The following is a 26,280-nucleotide window of genomic DNA, read 5'->3' as shown; positions in this document are numbered from 1 at the left end:
GGATTGCTATGAGTTCCAGAGCTAAAAGTAGCAAGACCCTGTCTCAAAAAAACAAAGTGAGGGCTGGGTGGTGGTACATACCATTAATCCTAGCACTTGGGTAGCAGAGGGAGGCAGATCTGTGAGTTTCAGGACAGCCAGGGCTACACAGAGAAACCCTGTTTCCAGTACCCCCTCCAAAGGGGAAAAAAAAGACAAAACCAAGCAAAGCAAAACAAAATATGAGCGTATTTGTTTTCAGTAAGACAATAGGTTATTAACAAATAAGTTTATTATTCAAATGGCTCACAATGTCCACATCAAGTCAATAAAAATATATAATATGTGAGTTACTTAATGACATAGTCGACTGTAATTCTTGGGAGGTCAGTCTTTCATATGTAAATGAAAAGTTCCCTGTTTTCTAGAAGATTAATCTCTATTGGGTGAAGACTGGGGCAAGATAAAGACCTCCCTGGTGGTGGGCGTGCAGTAGTCAGGGCTGCACACATCTCGTGGGCTGTGAGCTCCTCTCTGCTGCTGCAGAACTTAGAATTCTGGGCGGCAACATTTTCCAGGTTTAACGTGTCAAGACAAAAACGCAGTTGAACCTAACAGTTGTAGAAGACGACACACTTCCATTGGAGGTTGATGTTTGTCCTCTTCAATGGTAGTTGCAAATGCAAAGAAAGGTAAATCTTGTTTTTTGAGCAGGGTCTCACTGTGTACCAAGTGCTGGGATTAAAGGTGTGCCAACAGGCTCAACATAAGTGAAATGTTTCCATCTACTATGGCTTTTACACATTGTGGGCTCTCTTTCTGATTTTTAAAAAAAATCTTAGTTTTACTATATGCACATATGAACATGCAGGCCCAGATACTATGGCTTGTTCTGCTTAGTGTCACTGGTAGGCTATGGGGTTCTACAATGTCAAAGCTAATGATTGGCTGCAGGACTGGCCATGTGGCTGCCTTTTTTTTTTTTTTTCGTTTTATGAGACAGGGTTTCTCTGTATTGTTTTGGAGGCTGTCGGTCCAGCCCGGCCTCAAACTCACAGAGATCTGCCTGCCTCTGCCTCCTGAGTGCTGGGATTAAAGGGTGTGCCACCACCGCCCGGCTGTGGCTGCCTTTTGAAAGAAAAGACAAACCTGGAAGTGGTGGTACACGCCTCTGATCCCAGTACCTGGGAGGCCTACCAGTGACACTAAGCAGTCACTGGGTTCGAGACCAGCCTGGTGAATTCCAGGACAGTCAGAGCTACATAGAGAGACCCTGTCTCAAAAATACAACAAACAAAAAAACAAAAAAATAGAAAAATATTTTTTGAAGATTATTTTCTCAAATAGGGGCTTCGTTTGTAGGTACACGCCACAGTCAGAAGCAAAAATTAGAATTTTACAGGCAGGGAATCGGTAGTCTATGTATGTGAGAGAGGGACAGATATGGGGAGAGAATATTTTTGAGCTTAAGTGAGGCTGTAGCTTCCCGAGATGGTTCTAATTGGCTGAAATGGTAATTTGGATAGTCAGTTTTTTTTGTTGTTGTTGTTTTGTTTTTTTGTTTTTTTAGTTTTTAAATAGGCATGATGAGAAATACTGATTTGTCCATTTATGAGGAAGTGAACCAGGCTGCTGCTTAATGACCAGTTGGGACATCTGTTTACACAGATGTTTTAGTCGAGAGAGATGTAAGCATGGTTTTACATTGATGAATAGTAGGTTATTCTTCCTTGTCTGAGATGCTGAGACAAAGTTTACATAGATTAGGGGAAGGCTGAGCCTGGCATTAAAAGCATTACAAAAATGCATAGTAGTAGCAAAATAAAGGCAGCGGGCAGTCGTTTTAATAGCTATTTACAAGGCCTTTGACAGCTTCACTTGGCAGCTCACATGCAAGTGACCTGCGTCACGCCCTCTTCCTGGTCAAACTGTCCGTCATCTAGTTCCCGGAGGACGCTGTTGCTGCTGCTGAAGCCCAAGAAGCTGTCGCTCCGTGCTGGCTGCTCCTCCTTGGTCCAACACTCTCTGGAGGGAGAGAGGGGCCCCTCCTCAAGAGGGGCTCGGCCTTGTGCCAGATGGGATGAGTTGGTGTCCAGGCCGATGCTCCTGCTGCCAACCTTGTTTCTGTCCTCACCCTTCAGCAGCCGGCTAGCTTTCCTCTGAAAAGGAGGGAAGAGATTGTCAACCAGGGCTTGGAACATGTACCCCGCGCCTCAGCTCTGCCTGAAACTCCCCTTTCTCTCCCGTTTCTCTGCAGCAGTTGGGGTGTGGCTCAGAGCCAGAGCCCTGCATACCTTGCTCGTGGTCCTCAGCACCTGGCAGGGAGAGCCTCCCAATCACTAAGGTCCCGCTCAGAGCCCTGCTCCTCTCTCTGCCTGTCTTGCAAATCTGCTCTTGGCTTGTCCTCCTCAGTGGAAGGTGTTCGTGTGCACATTTCTCAGGAGACAATGAGTTAAATTTGTACTTGGGGAGCAAAGGCAGCAAGAAACAAACTTTTCTTGTTGGTAACTGTTAGTGTCTAAAAAGCAGAGCATGCCGGGCGTTGGTGGCACAAGCCTTTAATCCCAGCACTGGGGAGGCAGAGGCAGGTGGATCTCTGTGAGTTTGAGGCCAGCCTGGTCTACACAGTGAGTTCCAGGACAGCGTCCAAAACAATACAGAGAAACCCTGTCTCGAAAAACCAAAAAAAGAAAAAAAAAAAAAAAAGAAAGCAGAGCACATGACTCAGTGGGTCCCTTGTCTGGACAACTCAGACCCGGTTCCTTTAATGACCGATGGAATGGCCTTGGGGTCTAGGCAGACCCTTTCTCGACCTGCTACAGACAAGGTTATTGCTCTGCAGTTCAATCCAGCCCATTCAGCAGACTGACAACATGTTAGTAAATATCTACTGAAGGCTGGCAATGTCCTGGTTCCTGTGGTAGTTGAAGAAGAACGGCCCCCATAAGCTCATGCGTTTGATTTGAATGCTTAGTCACTAGGGAGCCACTCTTTGAAAAGATTAGAAGGATTAGGAGGTGTGGCCTTGTTGGAGAAGGTGTGGGTTTGTTGGAGGAAGTGCGTCACTGTGGGTGGGCTTTGAAATCTCAGAAGCCTATGCCAGGCAGTCTCTCATTCTCTCTCTCTCTCTCTCTCTCTCTCTCTCTCTCTCTCTCTCTCTCTCTCTCTCTCTCCCTCTCCCTCTCCCTCCCTCTCCCTCTCCCTCTCTCCCTGCCTCTCTCTCTCCCTCTCTCCCTCTCTCCCTCTCTCCCTGTCTCTCTCTCTCCCTCTCTCCCTCTCTCCCTCTCTCCCTCTCCCCCTCTCCCCCTCTCCCCCTCTCCCCCTCTCCCCCTCTCCCTCCCTCCCTCCCTCCCTCCCTCCCTCCCTCCCTCCCTCCCTACAGGTCAGGATATAGCTCTCAGTTTTGCTCCAGCACCCTGCATGCAGCCATGTTCCTCCCATGATGCTAATGGACCAACCCCTTGAAACTGTAAGCAAGCCTCCAATTAAATGCTTTCTGTTATAAGCATTGCCTTGATCGTGGTGTCTCTTCACAGCAACAGAACGGTGACTAAGACACTACAGCTCATGGTGACTTCTCTGCCATGTAAACTTAGGTCAAAACCAGATCTCTAGGTGACAAAAGGAGCTGGAGGAGGACTCAAGCCCAGCGTGTGGACTTCCAGACTGCTACAGGCCCACTTAACTAACGTGTAAGGAATGTGTCACTTACTGGACCTGTTCACATAACCTCAGCTCTATAAAGCTGAGTAAGGTTTTTAAAAAGCAAGCTAGTAGTCACAGTATTCTTTCCACTTACCAAGAAAGAGTTTGTTTATCCAACGCTCATTTCAATGTTAGCCAGGAACTAAGATTACTATGTGAAGTTATGAAACTCTTGGAAAGCACTGGCCTCATTGGCTGTTCTTACAACAGTTTCCTGCTCCCGTCTCACGACTCACCTTTGCTCTCACCAAACACAAACATCAGATCCTCGACCCTTGTCCTTTGTTCCTGCTCGAATCATGCTGAGCCAAGTACTCACAGTGGGGCCTCAAAAGGGCTCTCAGAGAGGTGCCAGGTTTGAGAATGGTGTCCCAGTGTTGGCAGGGCTGAACAACACTGCTAGGCTGGGCTTCTTCAAGCCTGGCTAGCAGAGGCCTTTCCCACAGGCACAAAAATCTCCTTGTGCTCAGCCGCCTACTCTGACTCACACAGGGAGGCCCCCGGAGTCTTTGGTTGTACTAGGGACAAAGGTGACTTTTGCAATACATTATTGTATGTCAGATAACAGACCAACTCTTATTGCAATGAGAATTTCCTTAATAGAAACAGAATACTCCTTAGAATGAGCTATTCATAGTAATGTACTTTAGATAATTGTTAATAAGTAAATGACTATCAGTTGTAAATTTGAAATACTACCTGACAAAATACCTAACATGGTATCCTAAAGGATTTCAGAACACAATGCCTTTGATTTCAGGGGACTATTGAGTTTTATTAACATGTCTTTCACAATGAAATTGTCTCTCCCACACAACCTCGCCCCACATGAAACATTTTTACAATCATCAAATTTGTGATGTCCCAATAACTCAAATGCTGGCGTCTGAAACCCATCCCATGCCGGGAGGCCGTTCATGTCAGTCCCCCATTCTCCAGGGGTCCTCCACGGAGGGATAAGACTGTTCTTTTCACAGTATACTCATCACATTTACAAAAACAAGACTGGATCAGTGACACAAGACTTGTGTTCCCTAAATAAAGATTTCTTCATGTTACAGAATAATATATATGCAATGTAGGGAGCCTGGTAGAACAAAGGAAAAAGGAAACCCACCTATAAATCTATCTCCAAAGAATGATACTGTTAGAGCCATATTTTACTTCCCCCTCCCCCTCTCTCTCTTTCTAGATATAAGTAGACAAGAGGTACTTAAGAGCACAACACAAGCTCTTTTGGCCTTTGGCCTCCTGGTTGCTGCACCTGGTTTCCCTCTCTTGGCCCAGCTCAGTCTGGTCATGTCCACCCTGGACTCCCCCAGATGTCCCTGCCTCTGACTATGCTCTCCCACACTCTACAAAACTTTCTCCTCCACCCCTAGGAGCAGTTGTGTTCTTTCCTGTGCTTTTTATTCTTTTTGTCTTTTATTTATCTGGTGCTGAAACCTGGGAGTACCTTAAATGAGTTCCCTCTCCTAGGGACTCCTCACTCTGGCCCCAGCTGCTGGCCCGACCCTGCTAAGGGGTGTTCGGATGCTTCTGCTGGCTTCTGACACCCGACAAATCCCATTCTGGAGTCCGCCTCTTCAGCTGCTTCTCCCCTCCACCTTAACTAACCCCATCTCTCCTGGCCTACTCAGTACGTGTCCCCTTTCCCAGTTACACACTTTTGGGCCTCCAGCCATGTGTGCATCCCCCCTTTGAGACTGTCCACCACTTGGACGTGTCCCTACTATGCCCTTTGGGCTGCCCACCACGCGGGCAATTCCACTGACTAAGACACTTGTGTTTCTCCAGCTGTTTCCTCCTCTACCTGCCCTAACCACTCCTCTCTCCCCTTCTGCTGGGCAAGTGTCACTATGGAGCTCCCTGCTTTGTCTGATTTCACTTTGAAAGTCACACTGGTGTGCCAGGGAGCTTCCTACCAGCCCTATCACATGGAAAGGAACACGTCTCCTCTGTAATTTTGGACATTTCTCTCTGACAAGTCTCAGTCTGATGTGGATTGACATTCTTGTTACTGTGACACTTATCCCCTCTGCTGGCTCATGGCTCCTCTCAGTTCCTTCCTGGCGCTTCCTCCCTCCCCTAGGAACGGCCTCTATGCTCCTCGGTCTGTAGCCCTTTCCTTGGAGCTATCTGCTCTATCTCTCCTAGAGCCACCCTAGGGCTTAGAGTTTGGGAGTTTCTTTGCCTCCCCTAAGGTGATTTGGTTAGTATTTTTCACAGAAACAGAAAGCAAAGCAGGGCACTGGGACTACAAGCACATGCCATGATGCCCAGTGTGGAATTCTGTTTCATTTATGTGCGTGCCTGTGTGCATGTGTGCGAGCATGCGTGTGTATGTATCCCTGCATCTATGTCTTGGTATTTAAGACAATTTTTGGGAGTCAGGTTCTCTTCTCCCACCATATGGGTCCTGGGAAATCAAACTTGGGTAGTCTGTGAGGCTTGGCAGAGAATACCTTTATTTGTGAAGCCATTTCACTGGACCTGGGATTTTATTTATTTTATTTTATTTTTTTGGTTTTTCGAGACAGGGTTTCTCTGTGGCTTTGGAGGCCATCCTGGAACTCTCTTGGTAGTCCAGGCTGGTCTCAAACTTACAGAGATCCGCCTGCCTCTGCCTCCCGAGTGCTGGGATTAAAGGCGTGCGCCACCAACGCCCGGCTGGGATTTTATTTTTAAAAAGCCTATATTGTAAAACTGATAATTGGGTATACATTCCTACGACAAACACCATAGCAGTTCTGTCATCTCCTGAACTTTCCTGCACATCTCCTGTCACACGGTTCGCCAAATCCAGGCAACCACAGATCTGATCTCTATATCAAAGTAGCGGATGTGATGTGAATGGAACAACACAGTCTGTAGCCTTTGGGGACTGGCTTCTTTTGCTCAGCTCAACACCTGTGAGATCCATGCAAGTTACTGTTCTTTTCCCTGGCTCATTTCTTATTTCTGTAGTATTTTTAAGTAGTACTTAGCTGTACGACTGCACCATCATTGTCTAACCATCCACATATTGAAGACAGAGGCTTTCTCCTGCTCGGGGCACTTGTGACTAGAGTAACTACAAATATTCGTGTATACACTTGTGTGTGGGTGTATCTCTGATGTAAACACCCAGGGAAGGGGACTGCTGAGTCACGTGTGTGTTTAAAGTCACAAGGCCATCTTCTTGAGTGCCTAGATTGCTTGTATCCCATCCAGCAGGGACCGCTCTGCTTGCCCTTCAGCCTCGCCGGCTCGTGGTTATTGTCAGACTAAAAATTCAGTCTTTGGAATATATGCATGGTGCATCTCATCATGGACTACATTTGCACTCCTAAAACTAGTAGTTAAAGCATCTTTTCATATCCTCATTGGTAATTGTGATATTTTCTTACTGTTGATATTTGGGCATCCTTGACACAGCCTGCTATTATAGATGTGATATAAGGTTCCATTGTGGTCTGTGGGTTGTCTTTTCATTCTCTCAGTGGTATAAGTCACATAGCACAGTTTTTTTTTATTTTGATGAAATCTAATTCATCAACTTTTATTGAATCATGGCTTTGCCATTATATCTGAGATCTTTCCTAACTTTGAGGACACTTCCCCCTAATGTTTATCCTAAACGTTTTCTAGTTTTACTAATACAAATCGTTTTCGATGTCTTAAAGAAAATGGGGCTGGGGTGCAGCTCTGTTGGAAGGTGCTTGTCCGGAAGCAGTTGTCGGGACATCCGACACTTCTGCAGGAGAGGCAGGAGGTTGAGGATTTCAGGGTCGGGGACTCATGGGATGGTGAGGTGCTCACACTGCTGACCGTGGTGAGCCTCAGCCTTGGGCTCCCATGTCACACCCCTTGGGCTCTTGGCCATTACCCAGTCCTGCCACTTTATCTGCTCTTGGGTCTAGCAGCGCTTGGGGCCAAGGGACACTAGAAAGACTGTAATGTCTGGAGCCCCTAGTCCTGGTGGTGGGGCTATCGACTCACCAAGTGGCAGCCGTGCCCAGGGCTTCTTCCTGAGGACGGTTTTGTAAATCTCACCCTGGCCTTTTTCTTTTCCCCATGCCACCCTCCTCTCTCCTACACTTTCCAGATGTCCTCACTCCCTTTGTGAACTCCAGACACTTCCCCTCCATCTTATTGGAATGGAGTCTTGTCCTGACTCTCTCTCTCTACAGCATCATGTAGAAGCAGCTCGCGTCTACCATTTTACCCAGAAGTCTTGAGTTTGTTTGTTTGTTTTTTTATTGGAAACTGAATCTGGAGCCTCATGCCTGCTAGGTGATGCTCTCCCACTGGGGTATAGCCTCAGCTCTGGAACTTCAAGTTGAAGAAGGAGTCTAAATATTTTCAAGGAATCAAGAAACTGCTATCAATTCTAAGTAGAGAAGACTGTAGAGTAGCTGACTTGGACTCAAACATGACTGCACATCCACACGACTGCACGGCCCTCCATTAGTCCAAATCCCCGGGATGACTATGAATGAGTATGATACTTCCTAAAAGCATGATGACCATTTGAAGAATGTTGAGCTAGGACAGAAAAGAAAGTTCGTTGATGATAAAGTTGTTGTGTGGAAAAAGGAAGAGTGAAAATCTGTGCTGGATAGTTTCATGTCAGCTTCACAAGCTAAAGTCATCCTTCCTCTCAGCCAGGTTCTTGTAGAACCCGGGATGGCACCACCCACAGTGATCTGGCTCCTCCCCTATCAATCGCTAATTAAGAAAATGCTCAGCCTTGAGGTGGTGGTGCACACCTTTAATCCCAGCACTAGGGAGGCAAAAGCTGGAGGATCTCCATGAATTTGAGGCCAGCCTGGTCTACAGAAGTGAGTTCCAGGACACCTGAGGCTACCCAGAGAAACCCTGCCTCGAAAAACCAAACAAACAAAACCAACCAACCAACCAAACAAACCAACCCCCCAATAAAGAAAGAAGAAAGAAAAGAAAAGAAAATGCTCTACACGCTTGCCCACAGCTCACTATCATGGAGGCATTTTCCATTTTCCAGTCTCTTTCTGTGTACACAGACTGAGAGAACTCTAGCCCTGTAGAGTGAAGCGTGCGCCATTCTAGGCAGAAGAAAGGAGCAGGCAGAGAGCGCTTCCCGTCTGCTCTTTTAAATTGCCTGCCGCCCCTAACGGTCCTCACGGTAAGTGCTGCTTGTTCGAACAGCATGTTTGAATAGTCTTTGGAACCGTGCCCGGTAGCTGGAAGGCAGACATATATATCCATTCTTTTAAAAAAATCAAAAATTTTACTTTATTAATTATTGTACATCAATGCATATGTGTGTGAGTGCGGGCTCTCACAGGCCGATGGCCCATGTGTGGATAGTTCTTGGGAGTCAGTTTTCTCCTTCTACAGTGGGTTCTGGGGGAACCAGTCAGGTTCTTTTTACATTCTTCTTTAGGAGACTGTTTCTAGGTTGAGTCTGCATGGCCTACTCTGTACTCATATTTAAAATGAAAGACAGAGAGCTTAGGGGTTAAACGCTTAACTATTATGTCTTAATCACAAAATCAAAATTGGTGAATTTTACTTACTTCTGGCATCTGGGCAGTTGAACTCCACACAGCTGGCCTTTGGAGAAATACGACTTGCTTTGTAGCCAAATTTCCTTCACTGGAAGTTAAAACAATAAGATTAGTATTTGTGATTTAGGAATTTTCTTTTAATCCTAGAGAAATTCCAATTACTTTTTAAAGTTAAGAAAACGAACAAATGAAGCCCGGCGGTGGCGGTGCACACCTTTAGGCCAGCCTGGTCTTCAAGAGCAAGTTCCAGGACAGGCTCCAAAGCTACACAGAGAAACCCTGTCCAAAAAATAAAATAAAGAGCCAACAAATGGATTTCTGTGGCATTTCCACACACATAGGTCATTATACTTTGTTCTAACTAATTAGTAATTGTTTTCTATCTATATAAACAGTTGACTGGGGAAACCCACACATATTTTTTTGCAGGGTAATCCTCTGAGTCCCAAATAATTATGAAAATGATTCTATATAAACAGCATTGGAAAACCAAAAGAAAAAACCCTTCCATTAAAAGAAAAAATGGGGTGGGGGGATGTTGGACGATCACTCAGTGGTTGAGAGGACTGGTTGCTCTTCCAGAGGATCTGGGTTTGATTCTCAGCACCCACATGGTGGCTTGCTACGGGCTGTGACTTCAGTTCTAGGTGATCCAATGCCCTCTGTCCGTCTCCATTGGCGTCAGGTATTCACACGGCATACAAATAAGCATGCAGCAAAACATCCAGACACATACAAGTAAGAGACGACGCGGTGATGAGAATGGACTGGAGAGATGGCTGGGTGGTTAAGAACATGGGCTGCTCTTCCCGAGGACCTGGGTTTAATTTCCAACATGGACATAATAGCTTACAACTGCCTATAACTCCAATTCCAGAGGATCTGATGCCCTCTTCTGGCCTCTTCTTATATGCATTTTTGTGATGCACATAAATGCAGGGAAAACATTCACACACCTTAAAATAAGCCTAAAAGAATTTTTAAAAAGAGTTCATTTTCCGGCACCCATATCAGGTGGCTAAGGGTCCCCTGTAACTCCAGGCAGTAGGGACCTGGTGTCGTCTTCTCTCTTCCATGGGCACTTGCCCTCATGTGTCAGTCATTCCCACAGACATTTACATACACATAAATAAAACAAACAAATTAAACTGATTAAAAACGCTCTTAAGCAACACAGTCATTACAAAAAGCCACTTTTGGTTATAATCTCACCAGGTTAGCAAAATTATTTTCATTTCTTTGTTTCTTCTCTTGTACTTCTCAATACCTGTAGTTTTTACATACCTGTGACCACTGTGTATTTACATTTTATTTCCTTGTAGATGGTGGTGGTGTTTTTAATAGATGTCTAAGAGCTTCAAAGAAAAAAGACACCAGGATGTACTCTTTTCCCTTTAGTTTTGGAAAATTAGTCTGCTGCTAGTTCGAAGTCATGCCGCCATAAAAATATACATAGTTGTCCTCTTGTGAATTATTTCCTTAAGACGAATTCTCAGGAATGAGATAATTAGGTCAAAAAGCATGACGTAAGCTTCTTGGTATGCACTGTCAAATGAGAGACTGAATTTGGGAGCCGCATGTGGGGAATTTATATGTAGTTCAGCCACAGCTGGCTCCATTCACTCAGATGCTGTTTGTAGCAGCCACTCAGTATTCTCCTGTAGCTGTCATCATGGCAACTACCCCTCGCCAAAGATGACTCGGGTGGCATTCCTCTGAAGAGCTTCCCAGTCTCCTTGGGTTTGTGGGGAGGAGTGGTAGAGGCTAAAGTTGCTCAGTTACAACTTTTTTTATGCAAAGAACCCCAACAAAAGCTTACTATTGACTGTAGTTGGTCTGGGCTCTTTTTCTGGAAGATGAATGTGAGTGAAGCTTTGGCCCTACAGCCTGCAGTCAACGGGACACTAGCAGAGCATCCAGACTCCCGGGTGCCGCGAACCTGTGGAAATGAATCTTCCCCCAAAGTGCTAGGAGGAGACATTTTTATTTAATGTGCATTGTGTTTTTCAACAGGAAACTGGAAGTTACAGAGAGTTGTGAGCTGCCATGTGGTTACCAGAGATAGAACCTGGGTTCCCTGCAAGAACAGCCAGTGCTTGTAGCTGCTGAGCCATGTCTCCAGCCTATTACTTTTATTTTTAAAAGACTTCTTACACTCCAGTTTCATTTCAGTTTGATCTTACCTTCTTTCAGAACAGAACACTTTGTATGATGTAACTTTGGGGGATAAATTGTGAGGTGCTACAGAGAAGAGGTTAGCATGTAGAATGAACTTGGGCTGTGTTTAGGAGTCATGGGGTACACTGGAAAAGGCCAGGATTTGGGAACCAGACAGTTCCTGGGTTCAGACCCAAGCCCTGTTACAGTACCCACAGCTCATGGCCGTTGTGTTACGTAAGGCCCTGGGAGCATAAGGAGGAGTCTCCCTCTGCGCTCCGACACAAAGGAACACAAGTGTGTGATTTCTGGGGCTGGAGAGCTGGAGATCTGGCTCATTGGTAAAGAGCACTTGCTGCTCTTGCAGAGGACCTGAGTTCAGTTCCCAGCACCCACATGGTGCCTTGTAAGTGTTGGTAAGTAAGTCTAGTTCCAGAGGAACTGGCCTCTTTTTGCCTTTGTAGGAGGAATTTCAGGTAAAACATTCATACACATAACATGAAATAAATAGGGAGGAAGGAAGGAAGGAAGGAAGGAAGGGAGGGATGGTGGAAAGAAGGAAGGAAGGAAGGAAGGGAGGGACGAAGGGAGGGAGGGAGGGAGGAAGGAAGGAAGGAAGGTGTTCACGTCCATGTCTCTATCCACTTAGTACAATGTGAGGTGGAGTGTAAAATAATTTTTATAAGAAAACAGAATCTCAACCAAGAATATCTTTCGGAGAAAGAATTCAAGGGAAAGAGTTCATAGGAGAAAGAAGAGAGATTTCTGGGCAGTGTTCTAGTGAAAGACCTCGGCATCAAAGTGGGCCAGACCACTGGCTGCAAATGCAAGAGGTGATTTATTGAGTACACAGGCGCCTGCGGATGCTACTGCAACTCGGGTGCAGAGCTTATCGGGCTTGTAGGGAGTACAATATTTATAGAGTTTTAATGGTTACATAAGTATCAGCATAGCAACAGGCATTTCATTGGCTCATCTTGGGGGCAGGGGTAGTTCCCACGGACTAAGTTTCCTGGTATTACGTCATGAAAGACCCCAGCACACTTCAGCAATTATTATCCGGGTCCTATAACTACTATGGTGATCATAGACACAACTGGGGGTAGGGGTAGTTCCTACGGACTAAGTTTCCTGGTATTGCCACATAAAAGACCCTGGCACGCTTCAGCAATTATCCAGGTCCCATGACTGCTCTGGTGACCACAGATCCTGTTTGACATCCTGCCAGCTGGGCGAGGCACCTGGTCTGGGTTTTTTTCATTAGGCAACGGCCTGGCCTTGCTTTTCTTTTTCTAGGGGGTCCTGGGTAGGGGTCTTTCACTAGGTGCAGAATACTTGGGGGAACCAGGCCCAGACAAGAAGCACAGGTCAAGGCAGGTGGGTGGGTCCTCTAGCCAGTTAGAGGGTGGGGCAAGGACAAGCAAGGAAGAAATGAAGTAGTCTGTCTACCCTTCCCTTCTCACTCTTTCCACAATGCTGGAACACTTCTTCGTGTCAAGGACGAATGACCCCAGTGAGGCTCTGGCTGCAGAAGGGAGACACCTTTTGACAGTAAAGCTTCATAATCAGCGAATAAGTTTAGGCTATTTTGAAAAAGTCCAAGTTCTCATTTAGCATCTGGTTTAGTCAAGATTTCCATTTATAGTGTGTAGAGTACATTGTGGTGGAGAATAATGAGGAAAATCAAAACAAGTGTCTACCCCACCACCCCAAGGCAATCAGCCTGCTTAAACTTATAGGTCCTGATGTTAGCCTGCCAGGGGGGAAGAAGAGGAAGGAGAAGACTCAAGGCACTGAATCACCAAGTCAGAAATGAGTCATCAGAAGCTTTGCTTTAAAAGGCATGGTGGCGCATGCTCACCCTCAGTCATGATTGAAACTATAAATAGAAGAGGCTGGAGAGACTGCTCAGTGGTTAAGAGCACGTGTTGTTCTTCCAGAGAACCTGAGTTTGATTTCCAGCACCCAGATTGTGGGTGTCAACTGTCTGCAACTCCAGTTCTGGCTTCTGTGGCTCCTGTACTCACATGGTGTATAGACACATACTCAAGCACACACACAAACATACATTTAAAACAACAGCAGTCGGGTGTTGGTGGCTCACACCTTTAATCCCAGCACTCGGGAGGCAGAGGCAGACAGATCTCTGTGAGTTCGAGGCCAGCCTGGTCTATAAGAGCTAGTTCCAGGACAGGTTCCAAAGAACACAGAGAAACCCTGACTTGAAAACAAAAAAACAAAACAAGAAAAACAAAACAGCAAAAAGCTAAACAAAACAAAACATAGAAACAAAACCTACACAGAACATGCCATACTTTCCAGAATGGTGCCTTTTTGAAGTATAGCAGTATTTCATGCTTGAGCTGCTGCAAGTGAACCCAGAAGGAACCTGTTTGTGTTGGCTTGACATTTATGTAGCAAAACTAGACCAATGCCCCACGACCCAGCACTTCCACTTACAGAAAGCCCACAGGTGCACACCAAGGTTCCTGCTCAAGTTCGGAGGGACTGGTCATAACCACCAACCTAAGGCAAGCAAACTGTAGGGGATGGATAATGTGCAGGGTAACGGACACCTGTGGACTGTTCCTTTACACTGTGCGACTATATGTCACTGTGCCTGGGTTAATGAAGAAGCTGACTGGCCAACAGCTGGACAGGTAGAGGTTAGGCAGGACTTGCAGATAAAAAGAGAGCATGGAGAAGAAGGGGAGAAGTCTCATAACCTTCAGGAGATTGGGAGAGAAGGAGATGTACTTGCCATACTGAGAAAAGGTACCAAGCTACGTGGCAGAGCAAAGATAAGAAATATGGGTTAATTTAAAATGTAAGAGTTAGCTAGTAACAAGCCTGAGCTATTGGTGGAGCATTTATAATTAATAGTAAGTCTTTGGGGGGTTATTTGGATTCTAGACATAGAGCAAAGGATTACCAGCCTACAATCCACACCACCAGAGAAGCTAGGAAACAAGGAGGACTCTAAGAGAGACATATATGGTACCCTGTAGAAGGGGAAAGGGACAAGATCTCCTGAGCAAATTGGGAGGGGAGAGGGGGCTAGGAGAAAGAGAAGGGGAGAAGAGGAGGGGAGAGGAGGACTTGAGGGAGTAGGAAGGTTGAGTCAGGGGAAGAATAGAGGAGAGCAAGAAAAGAGATACCATAATAGAGGGAGTTATTATAGGTTTAAAGAGAAATCTGGCACTGGGGAAATGTCCAGAGATCTACAAGGATGACCCCAACTAACAATATAAGCAATAGTGGAGAGGCTATCTTAAATGCCCTTTTCTTTTCTTTTTTTTCTTTTTTCTTTTTGGTTTTACGAGACAGTGTTTCTCTGCATTATTTTGGAGGCTGTCGGTCCAGCCCGGCCTCGAACTCACAGAGATCCTCCTGCCTCTGCCTCCCGAGTGCTGGGATTAAAGGCGTGCGCCACCACCGCCCAGCAGGTCCAGCTTTATTTTGATATCCATAGTCATCACTCTTCTCTTTAATACCTCCATGGAAACTATGGACTAAATACCTTATGCTTAATGACTGTATTAAATTACAGAATTCACAAGCTTGATCTGCTCCTATCAGAATGCGAGCCTCTGGCTGTGTGTTAACACTGTGTGAAATGTAGAGTTGACATCTCATGAATGACTTCAAGACCAGAGACCATGGATCCTCCGCATCTTACCACTGGCAGATTGACCTTTTCTTTCTCAATTTCATTTTAAAATGATTGGAGAGTGTCAGTTTCTTTTTTCTTTTCTTTTCTTTTTTTTTGAGACAGGGATTCTCTGTATGGGATTAAAGGCGTGTGCCACCAACGCCTGGCCAGAAGTGTCAATTTCTTTTCTTTCTTTTTTTTTTTTTTTTTTTTGGTTTTTTGAGACAGGGTTTCTCTGTATTGTTTTGGAGACTGTCCTGGAACTAGCTCTGTAGACCAGGCTGCCCTCGAACTCACAGAGATCCGCCTGTCTCTGCCTCCCGAGTGCTGGGATTAAAGGCGTGCGCCACCAACGCCCGGCCAGAAGTGTCAATTTCTTATAAAACATAAAACAATAAAAACTGAATCAAAGCAAAGAAGTCCCCTTCCCTATTATGGTCTCAAGAGCTGGATATATCTAGAGTCACTGTGAAGCTGTTCCAAGGGTTGCTAGGCACATTAAAAAAATCTATAAAATTGGGATTATTCTCTAATATAGTCCTAAAACTTACCTTTAAAACCCATAGAAAAGCCAGGAGGTGGTGGCACATACCTTTAATCCCAGCAGCTGGGAGGCAGAGGCAGGTGAATCTATGTGAGTTCGAGGCCAGCCTGGTCTACAGAGAGAGTGCCAGGACAGTCAGGGCTACACAGAGAAACCCTGTCTTGAACCCCCCCCAAACCTATAAAAATTAAACTTTAAACACGTATTTTACATATATGGGTATTTTTTTCCTGTATATAAAATCACCACATTCATGCAGAATCTGTAAAACTGGAGCCACACATGTGGGTGCTGGGAATCAAACCTGGGTCCTCTGGAAGAGTAGCAGTACTTACAACCACTGAGCCATTGCTCCAGGCCCCTAAATCCTTAACAGTTGTCACAGAGGGATCCTACGACAATGTATATTTAGTGAGTAATTAGCTCCCCCCATTCTAATAGTATATAAAGATAAGCCTGGGGGGGCAGTAAGAAGCACATTTTCATGGTTACATAATGCCTAGAGGATCTGGGGTGCAGGAGAAATTTGCATGATGGTAGAGTTTTGGTGTTCCTCTCCCTCCCTTTGCTGTAGAACTACCATACGGCCAATCCAAGGCACTGGGTTGCTGCTAGACACAAAATGGCTTAGTGTGGCTTCATGTGTCACGACCTACCCCCATTTGAAGGTATACTTGGGGGTCGCAATATATTTTAGCTCCACCCTTAGGCTCAGTCTGGTCATTCCTAAACCGATCCTGACCGGACACAGGAAATGCCATTGGAGCCTATGTTCTGAGGCTCAGCAGAAGTGGGCTGGCTGCCAGATGTCCTGCCCATTCATTCCTAGGACTGTGGGAAATACTTAGAAGTGAGACCAGCTGGAATCCCTGAATGAATGGTAAGGAACAATTACACTTTTCCTTAGGGGAAGAGGAGAGGAGAGGTTCAGGATTTACTTGTTTTGGAAGGTCTGTAATTCTAAATGGATGAGTCGATGGACACCTAGGAGAACCATCAAAACCAGACAAAGAAGCCAGACATGGTGATAGCACACACATTTAACCTCAGCACTTGGGAAACAGACACAGGTGGATATCTGTGAGTTCAAGGCCAGCCTGGTTTACAGCGTGAGTTTCAGGACAGCCAGGGCTACACAGAGAGACGTTGTCTCAAAAACAAACAACAAACAAAACAAGAAAGAAAGAAACAAAGAAAAAAAAACCCAACCAACTAACCAAACAAACAAACAAACAAAAACCTTGTTGACAGCTTTGGACACACTGGATGTTCAGAAGGTGTATGTGGACCCCTGGATCAGGGCAGAGGAATTCCTTTGTCTTTCTGAAGTCCCTGATACAAATACCAGGGTCCCACCACTAAGCTGCTGTTTTACTGGGGTGGGCCCGCAGTGTTTGTGTCTTCATGGGCTCTTCTGGTAATTTACTTAGGGTTACTGCTGACTGAGATACGGCAGACATAGAAAGTTGGGAAACAGTGTTTTAGGGGGTCGGTTCTCAGTGTGAGGACAGTTCCTTCGGGTCTTAGGGAAACGGTGAGCTGTTTGCTCATCTCTCACTACTCTCTTGTGACCTTTAAACCTGAGTCTTATGTCCTTCATACCGCTGCCCACTTGAAAACACTGGTCTTAGATACCCACAGCTAAACACTGAACTGACCCCCTGGAACCCAGTGACAGAGATGGAGGAGTGATGAGCAAAGAGGTCAAGACCGTGCTGGTGAAACCCACAAAGACAGCTGACCAGACAAGGGGGAGCTCTTGAACCCCAGACTGATGGCTGATCCAGACTCCATGAAAGTAGTGTCAGTGAGGAGGCCTCAGAAATCTCTGGGGTCTTAGGTAGTAGATCAGTGTTCACCATGGCATACAAATGAAGTTTAGGAGCCCATTCCACATGGAGGGATGCTCTCTCAGTCTAGACACATGGGGAAGGCCTAGGTCCTGCCCTGGATGAAATGACAGACTCTGGAGATCCCCCCATGGAGGGCCTCACCCTCTCTGGGGATTGGTGTGGGGACTGGGTGGGGGGCTAAAGGGGAGGCTGGTGGAGGGACAAGGGAGGAGGGGTGGGAGAGGGAGCTGGGATTGACATGTGAAGCATTCATGTTTCTAATAAAACATATATTGAGGGAAAAATAATCTGTTTAACAGATGCAGACATTTATCACTGAACCTGCCCTACTTTGTGTCAACACATTTTCTAAGAAAAAAGAAAAAAAAAGAAAAAACTGGTCTTTTTCTCAAGCAGTGCCAATCACAGATTTTTACGGTCTGGGGGAGGACCCAAGGAGATGAGTGAGACCAGGAAGTGGGGGTTCTCACACCTGCTCTTAGTCACACACGGTGGCCATTTGCCCTGATGGCAAGGTCCCTGGGGGCACTGTGCCACCTGAGGTACAGGGCAGTCCATGAGGGAGCGTCTAGGGGTGGAGGGGACGGTGAAGCATTTTACACCTAAGCATCAATCAGCCTCTTTAGAAAATGAAGTGATAAGATAGGGTGACTCAGACCTTCTTCCCTAAGAACACAGTGAGCAGGGAAGGAGAGGGAAGTGCTCACTTGTGAGCTGCTGCATTCTAGCTGCAGTGGAGGCCGTCAAACAACAAAGCCATGGGGGCAGGGGACAGGGGACAGGGGACAGGGGACGTATTACCCGTCACACTGGGGCAGGTGGGAGAGCGAGGTAGCCAAGGCCAGCCCACGAGCTGCAGCCCGGCTCGTGCTGGGACAGTTCTGCCCAGAGTGAAGCGATCAAGAGTGAGTACATCTGTACGACGAAGTGATGGGATATGCTAACCTCCGAATTCTATGAAGTCAACACCAGAAGCGTTTCTCATCAGCTTCAAATAAGCATTGGTTGATTTATCTCAGAGATGGAAAGATCTTAGAATTAGATGCGTAAGTGAGGATACGTGGGCATTACCTGTCGTGTCTCAATATGGGTGTGGGCAGCACGCTTGTGAGAAGCCATCCAAATTCAGCCAGAGTGTGCAGCAGTGGGCCGTAGTCTGTTTTGATTTCACAGCCCTGTGTGAAAAGCATAAGAGATGAGTCTAATGGCAAAGACAGCGGGCCACACAGTTGCTACGATGAGGAGCGGCAATGGGTGTCGTGGGACTGCAGCCTCCAGAGCCCCATCCTCGGGAACTCCTGCCTCTTCGTAGCACCACAGCTGGACAGTGGCCATTCAGTCTGGTCTTTGCTCCCGGGAAAGCCACAGTTCTCAGATTCTAATGTGTGGAGCTGGGGGAACCTGCATGTTCAAAGCTCCTTGGGGCATTGGCTCCATGAAGCCTACAAAGTAGGTTCAGCAAAGTAGCCTGGGGACTGGGAGAGAGGAGGAGAGTGGGCAGTGGAGCCCACCGGGCCTGGCTCCGGCTCTCCAAGTGTGGTAGTGAGGCTGCAGGGGCCTGGGTGTGTGGTCTCTGTTCTTGCCTCACTGGAGCTGGTCTTCGCTCGCAGCGTTACTTAGCACCCATTCCTTTCCACAACCCCTACAGAGGAGGCTCCATTTCTCTGAAAACGAGTTCTGGCCTCTATGGTCTTAGTACGACCAGAAAGTCAAAATATTTCCTTGAAAGACCCTGTTTGTGAGGGCTCCAGACACACAACAGATATACCTGAGATATCTGCCAACCTCAAGGGCAGTGGTCGGAGACATTTGAATTCATAAATTCACAACCCCTCCAGCAGTGTCATCTCTGATTATAAAGGACAGTGCTGTGTGCATAGATCTGGCTTGGCGTGTGCAAAAAAATCTATGGATGTTTTCACTTCAAAATCAATTTATAAGGTTAAAAAAAGCGTATCGTGTTGATTGCTCTGAGGTTAAAGACTGGTTGTGACTGAATTGTTATTTCCAGTCAATTACCAAGGCATTTTTGTAGTGAGAATTTCAGCATTGGGGGTTTGTTCAGGGATAGAATCTCAGATTTGGGGGAACCTACTTCTATTTTGGTGGAGACAATTATTATTATTATTATTATTATTTTGCTGTTTTCCTGAAACGTTTGGAAACACGGGTAAAGCATATGGAAGAAGTTTGTCCATTCTTTTATGATGACATTGGTTATCTGTGTTTAAGGATACTGCGGGCACCAAGCAATGATGATCTTTAGTATGTAAAATCACAAAAGGAAGGCAGAATTCTCAGAAACTGCAGCTCACCTCAATGACGGTCCACTGTTCCACCACAATGGCGTCATTCCCTTTCCTGCTAGAACCTGGAACTCCAGATCCTTCTTCTTCATAGATAAAAAATCCTTCCAGAGATTTAGGCAAATGGTCCCCTGTCGGGGAAAGGATAGAATTCAGAAGAGTCATAAGTAAACCATACTGCTTCCAAGCATCGCCAAGATCCTTGGGGTAGCTGTGACAGCAAGCTGGAAGAAACCTTGTCAGCCAGAAGCTATTTCCTCTTGTGTGTGTAGCCCCAGGGTCAGTCCCAGCATCACACAGTGACAGAAGCTAGGTGAGGTGGCTCACACTTGTAATCTCAGGACTTGTGAGCAACGGTAGGAGGATCAGGAGTTTAAGGTCATCCTCAGCTACACAAGTTTGAGGCCAGCCTGAGCTACCTGAGATGTTGTTTACAACATTAAAATGTGCTGGAGAGATGCCTTAGCAGTTAAGTGTGCCTGCGGCTCTCCAGAGAATGGAGCTCAGTTCCCAGCACCACACTGGGTGGCTCACAATTGCCCAAGCTTCAGCTCAGGGAATCCCATACCCTCTTCCGGGCTCCATGGGCACTTGCACACATAGGGATAGGAGAGCACATGTATGCACACACACAGACACATACATACATGTAAATAAAAAAAATCTTTACTGAGAAACCCACTTAAAACAAAATTTATTTTGGTTGAGTCCTTTTCCCCCATAGGTAAGACTTATATTTCACTGAAATAAAATCAAACATAAACTACCATAGCAGAAACACGATGAAATATGAGGACAGATGGAATGTCAATCCCAGAAGCACTGGAAATGACCTTCACCTTGAAACAAGATCTTGGTTTGTGATCTAGTATGGTTTATATTAGACCACCAATGGAAACATGAAAAATGTTATTCCTTGAAATTACAGGTGTAATAGTAAATCAGTGTGTGGTAAGAGCTTAAGGAACAGTAAGCACAGGCCTAGGGAGATGGCGCCATGGTTAAGTGCTTGTTGCAAGCATTGGGAGGGACCTGGTCTCCAGCATCAGACAAAAGTCGGCCCTGGGCGGCAGACAAGTGTTTACTGACCTGTGGCCTGGACAAAATGACAAGCTTCAGGTCCAGTGAGAGACCCTGCTCCCCAAAATAGGGTGGAGAGTGACAGAGAAAGATAGCTGGGTGTTGGGCGCTCTCTCTCTCTCTCTCTCTCTCTCTCTCTCTCTCTCTCTCACACACACACACACACACACACACTCATAAATATGGAACAATTCTTCTTTACCTCAGTGCATTAAAAAGTCCCAAGTTCCCCATAACAGTGACAGGAAGACTCTAACAGAAGTCATTGTCCAAGAATTCCTGCCCGGAAGGAAGTTTTAAGGGAAGGCCTCTCTGATTTTTTTCTTGAATAGTTGACAATTACCATCTGGCCTAAACTAAAGGATTTAATGGAAATTCTTTTGTCTCCTATTTTGCAATAGAAGACATTTTTTCTCATAGTCGTGTGCTGGGTAAACATTGTAAGTTTTATGTAGTACATGTCACATCAAATTTCCCTGTTTGCCATAGAAAACAAAATTGCTTTGTTACAATTATAATATATATATAGTAATTGTGTAATAATTAATTGTAGTGGAGAAATTTGTCTTTGCCTATAAATATGTGGTCATTTATGAGAAGTTTTAATAAATATTGTCATTTTAAAGCAAATATTCCAGTTAACTTACATCATGATGTGCTCATATTTCACCTTGGGGGAATGGTGAATATATTGCTGAATATGATTCAAGTATATTCTGTACCTTATGTTTATGCTTTAATAAGGAACATATTTTCTAATTTATCAGCACAGTCATTTTTATTCTATTGTCACCATCTGCATTAAAAACGATTTGTCCTAAAAAAGATTCCTGTTTCTGAATAATAAAGGCTGGCAAAGGCAAGGTTTTCACATGATTAAGCTTAAAGATAAAGACAAAACTAATTTTAATGTCATTTTTAGTTTTATTTTTTATTAGGAGACTAAAATGTGAGAGCAAATTGGTTCTTGCTTTTTTTTTTTAATTTTTTTTTGGGAGGGGGGCGCAGATCCTCTGTGTAGCCCTGCATGTGTCGCCTTTTGTAGATCAAGATGTTCTGGAACTCAGAGAACCACTCACCTCTGCCTCCCAAGTGCTGGCATTAAAGGAGTTAGCCACCACCGCCTGGCATTTGCTTTCAATTTGGAAGCACAGGCACTTCTACTTCCATACTTCCAACCTTTTTTTCTTTTTTTCTTTTTTTTGAGACAAGGTAGTCTAAAACTTGCTAAATAAACCAGGCAGACCTCAAACTCAGAGATTTGTCTGCCTCTGAAATTAAAGGTGTGTGCTACCACACTCAGCCCTAAACTTTAAAAAAAAATTACATCTATCTATCTACCTATTTGTTGTCTCTGTCTGTCTCTGTCTCTCTGTCTCTGTCTCTGTCTCTCTGTCTCTCTGTCTCTCTGTCTCTCTCTCTCTCTCTCTCTCTCTCTCTCGTATGTGTGTGTGTGTGTGCAGTGTATGTGTATGTAGTATGTGTGCACAGTGTATGTGTATGTAGTGTGTGTGTGCAGTGTATGTGTATGTAGTGTGTGTGCACAGTGTATGTGTATGTAGTGTGTGTGCACAGTGTATGTGTATGTAGTGTGTGTATGTGTGTGTGTAGTGTGTGTGTGTGCAGTGTATGTGCATGTAGTGTGTGTGCACAGTGTATGTGTATGTAGTGTGTGTGCACAGTGTATGTGTATGTAGTGTGTGTGCACAGTGTATGTGTATGTAGTGTGTGTGCACAGTGTATGTGTATGTAGTGTGTGTGCAGTGTATGTGTATGTAGTGTGTGTATGTGTGTGTGTAGTGTGTGTGTGCAGTGTATGTGCATGTAGTGTGTGTGCAGTGTATGTGTATGTAGTGTGTGTGCAGTGTATGTGTATGTAGTGTGTGTGCACAGTGTATGTGTATGTAGTGTGTGTGTGCAGTGTATGTGTATGTAGTGTGTGTGCAGTGTATGTGTATGTAGTGTGTGTGTGCAGTGTATGTGTATGTAGTGTGTGTACACAGTGTATGTGTATGTAGTGTGTGTGCAGTGTATGTGTATGTAGTGTGTGTACACGGTGTATGTGTATGTAGTGTGTGTATGTGTGTGTGTGTCTCGCCCGTGGTGTTTGTGGAGTTCCTAGGACAACTTGGTGAGTCAGTGCCCTCTTCTTCCCCTGTGGATCCCTGCCCTCAGACATGGCTGCAGACACCTTTACTCACAGGACCATCTCACTGACCCACTTCTAAGCCTTTTGGTTTAAAAGAAAGCATGGCAGATTTGTACAATCCAAACAACACAGAAGTGAAAATGAAGCTCATTGAAGTGCAATAGCGTTAGTGAAGCCAGATACAAAAGACTACACCCTGGAGGTGTGGGTAGCCTATGCCTGTAGTCTCAGCATTTACCAGGCTAAGGTCGGGGGATTTTGCTGAGTTCAAGGCCAATGTGGGCTATAGAATGTGATTGTCTCAAAAAACCCCAAACAACTGGGACCAAGTAGTACAATCTGTGGGATAACTCTGTAGAGTCCAAAACAGGCATCCCAGGAGCAAGTGGTGAGGAGCAGATGGGTGCTCATCTGAGCTGGGGTGATCCTGCCTGGGAAGGGTCATGGGAAGCCTTCTGGAATCCCGTGAATGGTCTATTCCCTTTAGCTACACACCAGACGAACGTATTTGACTCTGTATAATGTACGTCAGCTAAAACTGACGTCCTTGCTTTAGACTCGCAAGCTGGCTCTCTCAGTGCTCAACTGGAGCCATCAATGCCTGAGTCTAAGCTCTGGGAGGGAGCTCTCAGTTTTTGAAGCATTCTCCCAATAGAAGTGGCAGCAAGGGTGAGCATCAGGGAAGGCTTTGTGGCGATAACATTGCATAAGTCAGAGCTTCCCCACCAATGGGCCTTCACCCACCAGGGGTTTTGGGGAAACTGGTTTCAGGTACATCAAAACACAGGGCACCACCTCCTGCCCAGAGAAGGTTTGTCCACACATAGCTGCGTCTGACAGTGGTTTCAGAACATTCTGGAAATGGTAGGAAGCCCTGTATGACTCACTGTTCTCTCTCTCTCCCTGTCTTCTCCCCTCTGTTCCTCCTCAAAACCCTGCCTCCTGAATATAACACCAGTCAAATGCATTGTGTTCTACTTCTGGGTAGGGGTGGAAGTGAAACTCAGCTTCTTCAGTGTCAATGGTTTGTCTTACATGCAATTTTGCCTTCCTTTTTTTTTTGTTTTTTTTTGGTTTATCGAGACAGGGTTTCTTTGTAGCTTTGGGGACTGTCCTGGAACTCACTCTGTAGACCTGGCTGGCCTTAAGATCTGCCTGCCTCAGCCTCCGGAGTGCTGAGATTAAAGGTGTGCCCCACCACCACCAGGCCATACCTTACAAACTAGGCACTGCTGGGATTTGAACCCAGATTTCCTCTCAAATATATTCATTTTAGCTGGCGGAGGTAGCACAAACCTTTAATCCCAGCACTGGGGAGGCAGAGGCAGGTGGATCTCTGTGAGTTCGAGGCCAGTCTGGTCTACAGAAGGAATTCCAGACTAGCAAAGTGAGCTCTCATCTCCAAAACAAACAAACAAACAACCCCCACCAAAACAGTCTCTAAAAACAAACAAACAAACAAACAAACCATTCATCTTGACTGGTTGTAGGTAGTACACACTTCTAATCTCAGTTACTTGGGAGGCTGAGGCAGGAGGATTGTAAATGTGAGGTTAGCCTGGGTAGCTTAGTGATACCCTTTCTCAGAGCGAAACACAACACCTCCCTACCCCCAAGAAACCCCAAAAGGCTGGGGACTAGCTTAGTTGTATTGTAGAGTGCTTGCCACTGCTTGCTGAGGCTGGGGACTAGCTTAGTTGTTTTGTAGAGTGCTTGCCACTGCTTGCTGAGGCTGGGGACTAGCTTAGCTGCAGATGCTCGACACTCCTTGGTGAGGCTGAGGACTAGTTCAGCTGTGAGTGCTTGCCACTTGTTGGTGAGGTCCTGGATTTGACCCCCACACCACAAAACAGAAACAAATACATTCGTTGTATGTAAAAAATAACAAGCTTGTCCACACCTTCCTTTTCTTCAAAAACAAAACAAACTTCATTCTATTTTTTCCCCTTCTTAATGTTCCAGGAAGGTTTATCCTGCAAACCTGTGTCTTGTGACCTTTATCCTCCCTGGCACTGGAGTGAATGTCCTAAAGGTACTTATGAGTGTGTCACAAAGCATGAAGCTGAAGGATTCCCTGAGAACAGATTACCTGTCCCCGACATGTGATCTTACATTATTCCTTTTTGCTAGATGTGACAACGATATTAATGTAAATGTGAGGAACACAGGCACTCCATTTCTGGAGTTTTGGTCTACACGTCATATTTCTTATTAAGCTGTCCAAAGGTGAGTCCAGGACGTCTGTGAAGTGGAGGGCAGGTGTTCATGGTCATTGCTATTCTGTCTCTCTACCATGGGCGTCCTATCAAAGCGAGTATCAGCCTCTCTAGGGGCTGCTGGAGACATCAGCTGTGGTGGCTTGAGTGAGAATACCTCCATAGGCTCGTAGATTTGAAGACTTGGTCCCCAGTTGGTGGACCTGTTTGGGAAGGACTGAGAGGTGTGACTTTGTAGGAGGAGGTGTGCCTCGGAGGGCGGGCGTTGACAGCATTCCCCATTAGTGCTCTCTTCTTGCCTCCTACTTGAGGATAAGGATGTCGGCTCTCAGCTACTGCTCCATTGCCATGCCTGCCTGCTGCCTTGCTCTCTGCCATGATGGCCATGGACTCTAACCCTCTACAACTGTGAGCCCCAGATTAAAAAAAAAAAGAATGAATTGCCTTAGTCTTCATGGTGATAGAAAGGTCACTAAGACGTCAGTCTCTCTACTTTTGCCCTTCACGGTCCCTGTCTCCAAATGAAGTCAGAGAAGTCCTTTTAAAATGCAGATCAGATCATGACTCTCTTTTAGAATTTTCAGCCAATGAATTGAAATAACAATCCTGCATGCTGGGTAAGGTGGCATACTCTGATTTTGGAGATGATTCAGTAGATAATGGCACTGTAGTCACGCTGGTGACCTGACTTCAGTCCCTAAAACTCGTGCTGTAGAAGGAGAAAACTTGCCCTTGGAAGTGGTCCTTTGACCACCACATGTGCACTGTGACAAGCACACCCCCACCGCACTCCCAGAATTAATTAACTAATTAAAGCCGGCACACCCACTCCACCTTGTTGGCCACACTGCCTCCTAGTTGTGCAAATGAGGGCACATGATTTAGTGGCTATACACCTCAGTTTTCTCACAGGATTACTTTGAGGATGAAACGAGTTATTCCACACCAGGTTTAAGATAATGAGAGCAAGTAAAACGCCACTGCTTTATCGATGTCCAGGACTCTGCATGGATGGCTCCTGCCTGCCTTCCTACCTTGTCTAGAGCTGTCTTTCCCTACATCCCCTGCTCCAGTCACACAGACCCTTCAGGTTCCTCTTGACTGCTCT

The 26,280-nt window shown here is 45.6% G+C and overlaps 1 protein-coding gene across 3 annotated transcripts in view; it reads right to left on the bottom strand.

Annotated features, from left to right (window-relative positions):
• Positions 1–253: 253 nt before the first annotated feature.
• The window catches only part of Rftn2 (raftlin family member 2), a 53,875-nt gene continuing 27,848 nt past the window's right edge, over positions 254–26,280 (bottom strand). For 2 of the 3 annotated variants that reach the window (XM_013121134.3, XM_040753603.1), the window contains 4 exons: positions 19,737–19,858; positions 18,493–18,596; positions 9,225–9,303; positions 254–2,138 (listed from right to left, as the gene is read on the bottom strand). In XM_013121134.3, the coding sequence (XP_012976588.1) occupies positions 1,866–2,138; positions 9,225–9,303; positions 18,493–18,596; positions 19,737–19,858 (578 nt within the window). In that variant the 3' untranslated portion in view covers positions 254–1,865. Of the gene's footprint in view, positions 2,139–7,905; positions 8,212–9,224; positions 9,304–18,492; positions 18,597–19,736; positions 19,859–26,280 lie in introns of those variants that run through there. The other variant, XM_040753602.1, reaches the window with a different exon arrangement.

The sequence above is a fragment of the Mesocricetus auratus genome, unplaced genomic scaffold (assembly GCF_017639785.1).
Source record: "Mesocricetus auratus isolate SY011 unplaced genomic scaffold, BCM_Maur_2.0 Super-Scaffold_100010, whole genome shotgun sequence".
Classification (NCBI taxonomy): domain Eukaryota; kingdom Metazoa; phylum Chordata; class Mammalia; order Rodentia; family Cricetidae; genus Mesocricetus; species Mesocricetus auratus.
Note: the sequence above shows the minus strand (reverse complement) of the source record. Positions and strands in the feature narration are given on the sequence as shown.